We start from the raw sequence: 14,854 nt of genomic DNA, 5'->3' as shown, positions 1-14,854 counted from the left end.
AATATATACTGAAAGAAAATTTCCTGGTCACCAAACGGGCCCTAAGGATTAAAGGTCCTGGCAATCGATGTAAGCTACATATATTCAATTAAAATTTTTGCCAAAAGTAAAAAATATTTTCATTTTAATTAAAATTTAAAATAAATGTAATTGTTCCTACTTTTTTTTTTTTTTTGACAGATGAATGTAATTGTTCCTACTTGGTGACATTTTACATCACAATTAAATTTCATCTTATATAATGTTTTGACAGTAATTTTTCTTAAAATTGTGATTACTGGTTAAATTTCTCCCAGAATGCTGTTGTCTCTTCCTTCTTCACTCCCTTTCCTCTTTCTCTCACACAGTCGTTTCCCCGCACACGCAACTGTCAGCCACCGCGCTTGATCGCCGTGGCTACGCTTCAAGACTCGCATTTTCCCTCCGCCGTCGATTTCGCTACGGCGGTTCTTTGCCGGTAAACTTCCAAACTCGATAAGTTGTTTTCACGAACTGGAATTTATCTTGAAGGTTCGTTTCAGTTCATCGCAATATGAAATGAATTGATTCAATTAGGTAGGCTTTCTGCAGAAATAGAAGAAAAATGCTAATTCCTTGTTTTTTTCATTATCACAGTCTTCTAATCGGTTATATTCATAAATTGATGGAATGATTTTCAAGGTTTGAGGCACATTATCTATATATATGTGTGTGTGATTTTCTTACTAGTGTTCTTGTACAATATCACTGTATTCATTTCTACACTATTTTATGTGATGATCACAATTGAATATAGTTCAATTCTAGCAGTATTTAGCATTGGTTCATGCTCATTAAAAAGTAAAGCGATTTATTCTTTTCGACAATTGTATGTTGAAAATCTTGGATTGTGCTGGCCAAAAGTAATTGAAGTTTTACTTGCTCTTTGCACTTTGCAGGTGCTAAATTTCTGCACTTCATATCAATGGCATTGGGGCATTAGTTATTAAGTGTTTTGTTTAGAGAGAGTTGAAATCAAAGTTTGGAATTTGTTGTCGATATGGCTTCAAGAGTAATTTCGCGAAAGAGAAGGAGCATCTTCTCCAATCCGCTGAATTGTCAACCTACTCGCTTTGTCCTTGGATTCTCAAGTGATGGGCATGGTCAACCATTTGAATCAAATAAAGTAGATGGTTTGAGTCAGTTTCCCTTCGATTCATCTTCAACTACAGGACATAGGCGGGGAACAAATGCATTCACTGTAAATAAAGATGGTCTAGCATCTTCTGCAGCGTCGAGATTTCTCTTGCATAGTTCCTTTGGAGTTTCAAATTTTGGATTTAGAAATGAGAAAGCGGAGTTAGTTTCTCTTTCAAGATTGGGGTGGATATCCCAGTGTACCCGTTATATTTCCACGGCAGCAGAGAGGGCCAATGAACAATCAGCTACCAAGCCAAAGAAGGAAGCTTCACCAGAGGAATGTGATGAAGCTGTTGAGGGCTTGAGTACCGTTAAAGCAAAAGCCAAGGCTAAACAATTGCAAGAATCCCAGAAGAGTTCTGAATCAATTATAAAGAGATTATGGGCTAAGATTCTAGGAATTGGTCCAGCTTTCAGAGCTGTTTTGTCGATGAGCAGGTTTAAAATTTACTACCTCTTGCTTTTATGTATGATATAGCTGTGTCTGTGTGTGTAAGACTACTCTGGCTTTCCATTGCATAGGGATGACTGGGCAAAGAAGTTACGTCATTGGAAGGATGAATTTATATCTGCCCTGAAACACTACTGGTTTGGTACAAAACTGCTTTGGGCTGATGTTAGGATAAGCTCCAGATTATTGTCGAAACTTGCCAATGGAAAGAGTCTTTCTAGAAGGGAGAGGCAGCAGCTCACAAGGACAACAGCAGATATTTTCAGGCTAGTTCCTTTTGCTGTATTTATCATAGTTCCATTCATGGAGTTTCTGTTGCCAGTATTCCTGAAACTGTTCCCCAACATGCTGCCTTCCACCTTCCAGGACAAAATGAAAGAACAGGTAATTATATATGTACTCATTAAATATTACTTGCCTAACTTCTGGCGTGCTTTATTATCACTCAACTTTGGGAAGGCTTAACCTGTAGGAGGCATTGAAAAGAAGGCTAAATGCAAGAATAGAATACGCCAAGTTTCTTCAAGATACTGTAAAAGAAATGGCAAAGGAAGTTCAGAATTTACGAGGTGGAGAAATGAAGAAGACAGCAGAAGATCTTGATGAATTTATGAACAAGGTCAACCGTGCTTTTCATGATATAGTTATTATACATTGTAGCTATCCTCTCATGAGCAAAATTTGTATACTACTTTTGTATTTATTATGCTAATGGAACAGGTCAGAACGGGTGCCCGAGTTTCAAATGATGAAATCCTAGGTTTTGCCATGTTATTTAATGATGAGCTCACTTTGGACACCATTAGCAGGTTGGTGCTTCTACGATTCTTTATGTTCAACTAGTTGGGCTCTCCTGTCATAAATCTCATATTTTGGGATTTCATTATCATTATTAACATGTCTTGTGGTTGTGAAATGGAGAACAGGCCTCGCTTGGTAAATATGTGTAAATATATGGGTATCAGCCCATTTGGAACTGATGCGTATTTGCGTTATATGCTCCGCAAAAGATTACAGGAGTAAGATTCATTTATTCCTTTTTTTCCTTTCTGGAATAACTTTGGCTGATGTGTGTATAGTTCGTTTGCTCTTATAGGTTAGGGTTTAGACTATAGAGTTTAGGGTTTAGGGTTCATAATGCAGTTCTTGATAACATGACAGAGAGCTTCAATAGACGGGGAAAGAAGGAAAGGAAAAGAATTTGTGAAGGGAATGCATTAACCTCATATGCATTAGGCTCTCTGTGAATGTATTTATGCTAATGATTTTCGTCAAGTACATGTTTAATATAACTAGCAGTCTAGCACAACTGCACAAGGTCTATCAATAATTTTCAATGGATACTAACATAATATTAATTTCCTACAAAATGTAACACGAAAAACAAATGGCCCCACCTTAGAAGGAAGAAAAGAAAAGGTAAAAATGAAATTCTGGTCAGCACAATACACAAGCTTTTTTGTGTTGTCAAAACTATGGTATTTATTTAACTAAAATTAGCATATTCAGTCAATAACTTCATTGTTGTTTTGAGAGTCAATTGTGAATTGTTTGGCTATGGCAGGATCAAGAATGATGATAGGATGATTCAAGAAGAAGGTGTTGAGACTCTTTCAGAAGCAGAGCTTCGTCAAGCTTGTAGAGATCGAGGATTACTTGGATTACTTTCAGTGGAAGAAATGCGGAAACAGGTTAATCATAAATGTTTTAATGGAACTTGTGAACTGCTGCTCAATTCTGAAATCTCCAAATTTGTGCTAATTTACTACTTGGGCAATTTTTGTGGATGAGAAACTGATCATAATCACTACTTTCACAAATCAGAACCATTCTCTTTCCATAGTTGCTATTATCAGAACCCTTATTTTCTCATAATTGCTACTTTTAGAACTTCTTATTGAACCTATTAATTTTTTTGAAGTCTGAGACCACCGGTATCCGAAAATTAGATTGCATCCTGATATTCTGAGTTGAGTGGCATTGACCTCAAATGGGGCAAAGCTCTCACAGCGTCTTTTTTTTATTCACAAAACTCGAACCCAAGGCAAAATCAAGCTCACTGCTTAGAGCCTTAGACTATCAGGCGTAGGTTGTTGAACCTATTTCTAATCAGTTTTAACCATTCACATCAGATATATAAGAGGTCTCAATAATGTCAAATGCCATTGTGATGGATGTATCATAAAAATAATAATGTCTTAAAAAAGGGTTTATAGCTATAGGTATTGCTATAAATTGCAAGAGGAATGGAGAAAACTACCAAGGTTGATGAAAAAAGTGGGCTAAGTAACACAGTATAGTTGGAAAACATTTAGTAATGCTAAATAAAAGAAGCCATCTTATGGTTGTATGTTTAAAACAGATCCCGTATTTGGGGTTGTAAATTGTATATGGGAAATTATGTTTGTTACGAAGGATTCACCCAAGAATTCGACGAAAGGACGCCCTCGTCCAATCATTATTTTTCAAACTGCATTGTATAACTGGTTCTTGCTTTTCTTCGGAGATACTTTCGTAATCAATAGCATCTCTCATTGTATTTTTTTTGCAGCTTAATGACTGGCTAGATTTATCTCTCAATCATTCTCTGCCGTCTTCCCTCTTAATTCTTTCTAGGTATCTTATATTTTTCTGTTAAAATATTGTCATTTTAAGGATTTTTCATTCTGGAAAGGCATGGTCATCTCATCCTCTCTGTAGAGCATTTTCTGTTTCAGGAAAGGTGAGGCCAGAGGAGGCTGTTCAAGCTACACTCTCTTCTCTGCCAGATGAGGTTGTAGATACTGTTCAAGTTACAACTTTGCCATCTGAAGATTCAGTTTCTGAAAGGAAGAGGAAGTTGGAATTCCTTGAAATGCAAGAGGAGCTAATAAAGGTTGACTTTTCATGCATTATATATTTTATTATTTGGAATATTAATGTCTCGGGAGGGAGGAATGGGGTTGGTGACTTTTCCCCTTATAATTCTAAAGTAGCCTTGTTAAAAGCTTTGCTTCATTTCACTGTAACTGTGTGAATAGTTACTAGTGGTAGGAACACTGGATTCAAACATAAGTATATATGGAAGTCTGCCAGTAAGAAAGTGGGAAAGGCACATAAATTTATCATGAAACCCTGCCTGAGTCATGTACGAAAATTTTTTACTGCACTTTTTGGAGCACATTGGTAATCAATTGTGCAATAGAACTTTTCAATTATTGTCATCCAATTAACATTGCGTCTGAATCATCATAATTTACTGATTTTCTTGTTGATGTTTCTAGGCCATTGGTATACTTGTTGCTTTAAATTTGAGATTTGATGTTTTGAAAATGTTTAATAGGAGGAGGAAGAGAAAGAGGAAGAGGAGAAAGCCAAAGTGACAGAATCTATTGGTAGCGAGAGGAATTTGGCTATGGAAGAGAGGGCTTCAACAACCGAACAAACACAAAAAGAGATCAAAACAAAGACATTGGAAAAGCATGAGCAACTCTGTGAGCTCAGCCGCGCACTAGCTGTTTTAGCATCAGCATCTGTAAGGAAAATTGTTTTTATTCCTGCCAATTACTAAACATTGTTATGTATTGGCAAATTCTTGGACTCATTGATTTGTCCAATAATTTTTCAGTCAGTGAGCAGGGAACGAGAAGAGTTTTTAAGGCTCGTTAGGAAGGAGGTATGTAGATTGTAACATTGATAATATCTCTGCCTCTGGAGATGAATACGGCATAGTGAATACTTTCTTGGCATTCGAAGTCTTAAAACTCAAATGACATTTTATTAATAGAATATTGTGTGGGTATGACTTTCCTTTTCGAATGTGATTTAACTTGTTTCCGTTCATGTAATTTTATATTGATTTGGTAAGAAAAGGATTTGCTAGATAAAATAAATGCATTGTGTTAACAGCTTAAAATTTAAAACTTGTCTGTATTTTACCCCCCCCCCCCCCCCCCGAACAAAAATCAGTACTTGAAACTTGGATGAGAGAATGAGAGAGAGAGAGAGAGAGAGAGAGAAAGAGAGAGAGAGAGAGGTAGACAACAACAACAACAACAACAACCAAGGTAGTCAATCTCGAGAGATTATACCCTACTGAGCATGTTTTTGCTACCTGATTTTGTTATCTGTATTTATACACAAAGTAGGGTTACTAGTGTACTAGAGGGTGAGTCCAGTCTACAGCTTATTGCATTTACACACATTTTCTTCACCTCCCCCCCCCCCCCCCCAAACTGGAACTAACTATTCATCATGCCCAGCTTTTTCAAATACAAAATCAGTTCTAACCAACTATTGTGCAGATGGAGCTATATAATAGTATGGTAGGGAAAGAAGGTATTGAAGGTGAACGGGAAGCAAAGAAGGCCTATAAAGCTGCAAGAAAGGATAGTGATGATGCCCTTGAGGAGGCTATTAGTGACAAGGTTTCTTCAGCACTTACTGAAAAGGTAATTCTATGACTCTGTAGTTTTATTTGACGTCACTTAATAGTTGAAAAACAAAAGGAAACAGATTATCTGTTACTTATTAGTTGAATTATATTCTGAAACTGTAAATAGCTAAAGGCAGTACAATTTTATATGCTTTTTCAGGTTGATTCTATGCTCCATACACTTGAAAAAGAAATTGACGATGTTGATGCTAAAATTGGAGACCGCTGGCGGTTGCTAGACAGGTTTGGTTCTTAGTTAAATATTTGCTCGACAGGAAATTATGTGCTACAGTCTATGCTTTGGGACTATGATTAATTTCTGTTGCTTTCTTCATGCAAAATGCAAATGAATATTTAAATATGATATTTTCTTTTAAAAGGCAGTTTAGCCAGCCTCAATGGCAAAACCCATTAAAGGAACCATAGCAGGGGGACGGGGGGATCAATTTCATTGTTATATGGGAAATCTGCAACCTAATAAGTTGCTATCTTTTTTTGTTAGTGACCTGTTCAGAGGAGAGTTTAAGAATTGACTGATTACTGATGGCATCTAGCTGTTGTAGATTATCAAACTTTCCAGGCAATCTTCAATAGTATCTATTCGGGTGTCAATAGGATTAGACCCTAACATTTTGCTGTTCCGTTTAAGCTTTTTTTCTAGATAAATAGCTGGGGAGGATCCGGTAATCTCAACACCCAGATAATGTCTCAATTCTCAGAAGAATATAATCTGAAATTTACTCTGCCTGATCTTTACTCCCTATGCCCTATTTATCATCTCGAACAATCACCATATCATCCCACTTAATGAAGATAAATATCACTGGTAGTCTGGTATCATAATGTTCATTATTAAGATCTGAGGCTTGAGGTTACTTTAGACTAGTAGTAGTTCACTGAAATTGGTAATTGAGGAGTGCTAGAAACACTCACTTTAACACTCACGTTAACACTCTCTTTTGAACACTCACTCATTGATTGGTTCATATTTATGTGAGCCCCACGAAAATGGATGTGCAGCCCATATTTTTAGTGGACCCTACATAAATTTTAAACAATCAATGAGAGAGTGTTATAGGGGAGTACTGCTATTTCTGGTAATTTTAGCTGAAAAAGTTACAAAAAGATCTGAACTCAGATTCAGTTGCTGGCGATTAGAAAGCTAGAGTTTGACCTTAAGATCTGAACAATGGACCTCCCCCCCCCCCTCCCCCCCAAAAAAATCTTGGTAATGAAGGGGAGGAGGTAGGTGATCCTGTGCTTTTTTCAAAGGTTTTCACAATCTGTGAAATATCTACCACTTACTAACCAATATTTTTCAAATCCTATTTCACTTCCATTTTAACTGAGAATGAGATTTTTTATGTTCTAAGAAATAATACTACTCGCATACCCACAAGTTTTTCCAATTTTGTTGCCCTTTCATGTGTTAACTTAGATTGAATTTATCACTTGGGAGCCTTTCTTTTATGACTAACAACTGCCACAAATTTGTGGCCTTTCCTCTTCTTGGAAATTAATTCATCCCAAGTATTCAATACATTTAAAAAAGGCAACCTGGTGCTGTAAAAAGCTCCCGCCATGGCGGGGTCTAGAGAAGGTCAGACCCAATATGAGTCTATTGTGTTAGAAATAAAAATAGAAAACCATTTATGTGGCCCAATAGCTTAAGGTTTTGAGATAATTGGTTGTTTGACATATTGTAACTTGTAAGTAGTCACAGCCATCCAGTGGCGGAACTAGAATATATTATTTGGTGGGGCTGTAAATAAAATTTTTGTGCCTAAACTAAACATGTAATATATTTTAAATTTAAGTACAATGTTAACATAAAATTTGCCATAAATATTAAAAGTCACCTTCAATTATAGTGCCGCTCTGCGCTCTTTTAGTGACTTGAAATCATCAATAAGTGAATCGGAGCTAAAACTTGTTGCAATATCCCTTTCAATGTGAACTATCATGCTGTCGGCTAGATAATCAGCTTCCATCTTGTTTCTCAACCTAGTCTTGATGATTTTCATTGCTGAAAAAGACCTTTCATATGTAGCTGTAGAAACTGAAAGAGTCATGATAAGACGAAGCAATCTATCAAACAAGTAATAAACTTCTGATTTTTTTGTTGCTGCCAAACATGAACACAATTCTTGAATAGTTGACAAGTTCTTCAAATTTGATTCTTGACGAGCATCAGTGATGAAATGTTGAAGTTGAAATCTCAAATTAATCTTCTCCTGCTCACTAAAATCCATAGGATAAAATTTCTCCACATATTAAAATAGAAATACCAAATACAAAATTGAATAAGATAAATAAATTAAGAAAAGTAGGAATTGAACTGCCAAAATAGTTATCAATCAACAAAACAAGCTTATAATGTCACTTCACTTGTGTGATACCCAAACTTAAAACAAAGTAACAAACCCAATAGTAAGTTAACAAAATCATAAGTTCATAACATTCCCCAATTTTATAGATACGCAGCAACCCCAATTTTCCCCAATTTTGTAGATATGTAAGTAGCAAGTAGCAACCCTAATTTTTTTATACAAAGCACTCACTTTCAAAGAAGAATCTAATCACAAAACAAAATCATGTACTACTTTTGAGGTAAAATAGAAAATAAATAGGTAAAAGTTGTCTTCTAAAGGATTGTCAAAATAAGCAATTAAATCCAATTGTGGTAAGAAAAGAAATCAAGTTCATATATTTAATCTAGATGAGATAGAGACTAGAGAGAAAAGGCAACGTACTGTGAAGTGTCAAAGCCAAAGCCAATTAGAAAATTCTTGATTTCTTAGTGTTAATTGATTGTTGTTGCCACTGTTGAAGCACTTGTTTCTTTGCTGTAAAAGAAAGGGGATAAAACGTGAATATGGAGTGTGCGAGACTGCGAGGCGGTGAGAGAATGAGAACGAGAGATGAGCTGTAGTCTGTAGAAGTTTCTAAAGGTAAAAAAATGCCAAGCGTGTGACCTAAGCTATATAGGTACTACATTAAAAAAGTATAAAATATATTAGTAATTATTATATATGGTACCTATCGGTGATTTTTTAATTTTTTTGGGGGGGGGCAGCAGCCCTCCCCTGTCTCAACTACGTACCGCCACTGCAGCCATCCAATACATTTGCAAAAGGCTGATTCCAGGGCTAGAACTCATATCCGCCTAGTCACAGCCATCCAATACATTTACAATGGGGAAAGTTTTAGTCAGCATCTTTACATGGCTAGAGTTATTTATTTCTTTTCGCTTAATCTTTGTTAACTAATTGGTGGAAATAAATTTCATTCAAATGTTTAACCATGTTCTGGCAGGGATTACGATGGGAAAGTGACACCTGAGGAAGTTCAGTCTGCTGCTATGTATCTGAAGGACACACTGGGCAAAGAAGGAATTCAGGAACTGATCAGCAATCTCTCCAAGGATAGCGGTTAGTTCTTATGTCATTTTCCTCCTTTTTCTCATACTGTCCCAATATATCTTTGTTATGAACATCATTGATGTGCCCTCACCAATTAATTCAACTAAGAAGTTAGTAATCTAATGCAAAATCCCAAAACATCATCTTCTAATGCAACTTGGGATCTTCGTTTTTAGTTTTTTTCTTTCCTGTTTTGGTCCTTTTTGCTTTTTGCTTTTTCCTTTATGCAACACTTTTTAGGAGCCATGTGACAGCTCCTCCAAAAAGAGCTCCCTGCAATAATGATTAATGTGAGGGTTTAGATTCCTAATGCACAAGTCCAAATTACGCTTAATATATTAATTTATAATTAAAAAATAAGATTATGCACTGCATGTAGTACATTAGTACAATTAATATAGCTAACTACAGTTAATGATAATCATAAATTTCAAATATAAATCGAATATATTATCTCAACAGTCTCACTTATCAAAGGCAGTTTCTCAAGCCATCTTGGGGATTTGATGATAAACTCACCACCACTTTAAACGAGTATCATTCTTTCTACTAATAATATGAAAGTCTATTACCACAGTTTTGATTGTTTGAACTAGACATAGTGTACATGCTTCTATGCATGCTAGGATTCTTTAAAATTCTTCTGAACCTATATTTGTCGATGTTAACTGCAAAATAGGCGATGAGCAGTTATAAACAAGTTATAAAGCCATTAAAAATTGGGTGAGTGGGAATTTAGAGATGTTTAAAAGATTTAGTTATATATTATCTAATATATGGTGATACCAAAGGGGGTAGATGAATATGACTAATAATATAACTGTAACCTTTAAACGAGTATAGTTGATCCAATATTTATTCAACCTCCTTTGGCTTGGATCTGCAAACGAATGTTAGTCCACACTTAAAGGTAAAAGTGAACAGAACTCTTATGAATGGATTGGGATAAAAGTCTGTTCACGATACACTTAATTGTTATCCAAACGCACACTTGCTGACATTTTTTGTATTTTTATCATAAACAGATGGGAAAATATTGGTGGAAGACATTGTCAGATTGGGCATCCAGAAAGAAGATGCCGATGCAGAGGAAGTAAGGAGATCTTAGTGTTTTATTTACATTAACTTCAAGATTTTGGTTTATCAAAAAAAAAATTTCAAGATTTTACTCGAGTTAGTGCATGTGTGGAAAACCTTCTACAATTAATTATGAACTCAAAATTAATTCTGGGGAGAAGCTTATGAGTAGCTTCTGGATGCTATAATTGATTTTGAGGAAAGAGAAGTTGATCCAAACATGCTATTGGTAGGTAATTTTATTTATGAATTGTGACATGCCTTGTTATCTTTGAAATGTAACCAGGAATAACAATGGTTGGTTTTTTGTGCCTTAAAATGTATGCATAAAACTCCCTACCCCTTAAAAATCAGAAAAAGGTGGTAGGGATCTTATTGTGTAATAATGATGGAAGAATCAGCAAAAAAAAGAGATGATTTATTACAATAGTGCTGAATAAGATTAATTGGTTAATCTTAGTGCCTTCTATTATCAGCCCCAATCTTATTAGTGGTTTTAAGGTCTGTTTGATTACTGTTTTGTAATACAGTTTTTAAAAACAGAAAGAAAGAAAGAACGTGGCTGGTATGAGTGTTTTTGAAATAATGTTTTTGAAAAGAGTCCTATTTCAGTTTTTAAAATGATAGTTTTTAAATTATAAGGTTTTCTTTTCTTTTCTTCTGCATTACTGTCTTCACTTCCTGTTTGTATTACTATTTTGTAAAGCGGGTTCTTTTTAAAAAGTTAATGAAAGCATTCTTCTTCTGGTAAATCTCTTTGGGTATCAAAAGTCTAGATGCCATTTGGCCTGAGGTGTGGTGATAACAATAGTAAATTTCATCATACCTCCACTATTATAGGAGAAGAAGAAACACACTTAAAGCACTAATCGGGCTTGTTGGATTTTTAATCACATATGACTATCTTAAAAATATAGTTCTGAACTACTTTAGAGAGATTTATTCAAAAGATTTTAAAGTGATTGGTTGGCCTTTTAGAACCAATTTCCATAGATCAAGGATTCATCTTTGTTGGAACTTCAAACACTATCCTCTGTCTAGGAAAACAACTAGGTAGTTCATAGTATGAGCCTATGAAAGCCCCCATTCATGACCTTATGGGAAAGTTGTGTTTGAGAAGGTCAAGTGAATATATACCAACCCTGATTATGTCAAATAGGTTAACACTAGAGGCCTACCCACTTAATGTGATCTCAAAGTTTCGAGGAATTAGTCTCATAGTTGTCAGCTGTAGGAATACCTTGAGAAAAACACTTCATTTGTTGGTCTCATTCCAAAATTGAGTGATCTTTTCACTAGGGGTGCACATGGGTCGGGTAGACCCAATGAACTCGCTCAATTTAACTCAATCTAGTGGAAAAAATGCGGGTTGGATTGGGCAATGGGTCCATCGGATGGATTCTATTACAATCCAATCACATTTGGATTGAATATCGGATTTAATAATTTTGGGGGGGGGACTGGTATAATTTTGTGGGTCAGAGTTTCTATTAATTATATATTTTGATTCAATAAAGCAGTTTAAATTGATAACTTGATACTTTTTCTAAAAGCCCATGAAATTATTTGATCGTGGGTTTGAGAATCACCATGTACGTATTTATATTTATTAGGCATAAACTCAATTGGTAAGTGTGTTGAGTTATGATGTCGGGTCAAGTAAGTGACCTAGGGACATATGGATGAAAGCTAAAGTTACTATTATATTATATTAATGGTCAGGATCACCTCATTTATCTTGAACTCTAGTTGCACATTCTTTCCATCAAGGGCTAAGTTACATAGGAGAAGAAGAGTAGAATATTTTGATCCTATATATAATATTAATAATAACTTTAGTGCTCATTCATCATGTGTCTCGGTCACTTACTTAACCTTACAACATAATTCAGCACACTTACCAATTGAGTTTAAATCTAATAAATATAAATTTGCACATAGTGATTCCCAAACTCATAATTGATCAAATAATTTCATGTGCTTCGAGAGGAAATATCAAGTTATTCATTCAATCTATTTTCTTAAATTAAAATTTACAATCAATAGAAGACCAAACCCATAAAATTATAATATCACGATATTGTTTGAGTTTACTATTTTAAAAACCGTTATGAAATTGACTATCGGGTGAACGAATTTGTGGCCACTGGCATAACTTCATAACAATCATCACAAAAATATGATTAGAATACTTAAAATAAAATCAACATCTAAGAGACATGAGTGAAACAAACAACCTTATCAACAATATCACAAACATAAGTAAGCAATTGTAAGTGTAGCATTATAACATAATTTTAGTTCTTTTGGGTTTGTGCTTCTAAACTATGGACTTTGATTCAACAAAACAATTTCAATTGGTAAATTAATACTTTTCTTGGTTATTTGATCCATTATGAGTTTGAAAATTAGCATGTGTACATATTTATATTTATCGAGTTTAAACTCAGTGTGCTAGATTATGGTGTAGAGCAAAGTGAGTGACATGGTTTTAAAAAGGACTAAATTCAAAATGTTTGCTTTACAAATTCTAGTGCTCTGGCGTGTCCGAGGAGGTTCTTTCCGGTGGTGCGGCTCTGGTGAGAGAGAATGAAGGTTCGTTAATTTCACTCACCCAATTGTGTTGTGAATCTTTCTTTTCCTTCGTTCATATCATAACATGTGACCTCTGCATATTTGTCATTTCTTCAATTGGATGAAGATGAACGATCTTCTTGATTAAGCGTTTTGGCAACACCTTCTGCACTTGTCCTCTGTTTGCATTTCTTGAAGGTCCAAGCCAAGACAAACCAACCTTCAAAAAAAACTGAGAGCTTCTTCACCTTGGGGCGTGTCTCTGTTCTGTTCATTCTGAGTGCTGCAAGAAACACAAACAAGGTGATGGAAGAGCTTTTCTCATTTTCATTCTGTTGTTTTTTTATTTTTCTTTCTTTTATTTGTTGGTGAATTCTGGAGCACCCCATTTTTCTTTCTTTTAGTATTTCATTTTAGTAGATTAAAAATGGTACCAGAACTAAAATTATTATGACTATTGCAGTTTAAAGAAAAGAAGACACTTGCTGAAATGAAATTGCTACTCAGATGAGATGGGGCTTATAGATTTGATATTCTGTTCTGTTTGGAACTAAGACGTTTCTGGGTATGCATGCTGAAATTGCAATTCCACACTGTTTGTCCCTTCCTTTCTTTTGGATTTAATTAATTCAATTCTGTAATATAATTTGGATCTGTTTTTAAATCTTCCTAATCCCCATATTTGAATTTGTAAAGCAACACACTATTTATAGGCACCAGTAGTTTCTGCTAAATAATTTGACTATTCTTTGAATCTCTTTTAAATCAAGTCTTCATCCCCATATTTGGAAAGGTACAAAAGCGTTAGAACTTAGGAACATATACGTGAACACCCTAACTAACATATGTATGAACACCATCATTAACTTTTCTGGAGTAATTTTTTTTTTTTTTGCATCTAGAGTAATTCTAAGATACTGTTTTTTTTTCCCTCTCATGTGCTCAATCAATTTAATAATCAATTGCTGACAAAAAAATAATCTTGTATCGTTTTTGTATTTGTTATGGACATATAACAAGATAATTGATTACCTTTTTCGTTTTATAACTTGCTCAACCTCTCAATCAATCAATACCATTTTTTTTTGTCATAATTCAGTTTGTTTGGTAGGTCCGAGTTAGATAGGAGTTTTTGACATTCTGACAGTACACAAACACCACAACTTTAAAAAAAAAAATCACCTTTCTTTTGGATTTAGTTAAGTTCTTTTTTCCTTATGTACTCTCGAATAATTAGTTACTAATAATTAGTTTTTCGTTAAAAATATACTGTTAAAAATATACTATCATGTAATAAACATTAAATTACACAATTGATTGACTTTCAAGAAAGATTACATGGTAAATTTTTAAAATTTACAATTTAGTCCTTTGTATATGGTAAAAAATAAACTGAACCCTTCTATTTTCAATGGGTACCGAGGTGAAGGTGTAGGGATAAAGGGGCAAGGGTGGGAGAGCGAGGGGTAGGGTGAGGCATAGGGAGGGGAGGGCTAGGTGTAGGGGGCGGGCGGGGATGTAGGGTAGAGTAGGCCAGGGCGGAGGGGGCAGAGTAGGCTCAGGTCTGGGGCCCTCCCCCCCGACCCTTCCTCTCCCCCCCGACCCGACCCCTCTCCCTCCTACCCCTCTACCCCCGCCCGGGGCCCTCTCACGACCTCCTACATACCACTCCCCCCTCTTCCCCCACCTAGCCCTACCCTACTTCTACCTACGTATTCCTACCCCCCAACCTCCCCAGCCCTCCCACGACCCTCCAAC

General features: G+C 35.4%; 1 protein-coding gene across 2 annotated transcripts; it reads left to right on the top strand.

The window, feature by feature from the left end:
* The first annotated feature begins 273 nt into the window (after positions 1–273).
* Positions 274–13,859, top strand: LOC130728383 (uncharacterized). Of its 2 annotated transcripts, none has more exons than XM_057579839.1 (18): positions 274–510; positions 918–1,596; positions 1,681–1,993; positions 2,082–2,228; positions 2,330–2,418; positions 2,536–2,628; positions 3,174–3,300; positions 4,161–4,225; positions 4,310–4,484; positions 4,932–5,123; positions 5,217–5,264; positions 5,893–6,039; positions 6,184–6,266; positions 9,339–9,454; positions 10,471–10,538; positions 13,057–13,117; positions 13,224–13,399; positions 13,560–13,859. In XM_057579839.1, exons 2-17 carry the CDS (start codon positions 1,019–1,021, stop codon positions 13,238–13,240), a joined length of 2,319 nt encoding a protein of 772 aa, XP_057435822.1. In that variant the 5' UTR covers positions 274–510; positions 918–1,018; the 3' UTR covers positions 13,241–13,399; positions 13,560–13,859. The 2 variants fall into 2 exon arrangements, with proteins under 2 accessions (XP_057435822.1, XP_057435821.1); XM_057579838.1 differs by having other exon boundaries at positions 275–457.
* Positions 13,860–14,854: the final 995 nt, after the last annotated feature.

Source organism: Lotus japonicus, chromosome 1 (genome assembly GCF_012489685.1).
Source record: "Lotus japonicus ecotype B-129 chromosome 1, LjGifu_v1.2".
NCBI lineage: Eukaryota > Viridiplantae > Streptophyta > Magnoliopsida > Fabales > Fabaceae > Lotus > Lotus japonicus.
Note: the sequence above shows the minus strand (reverse complement) of the source record. Positions and strands in the feature narration are given on the sequence as shown.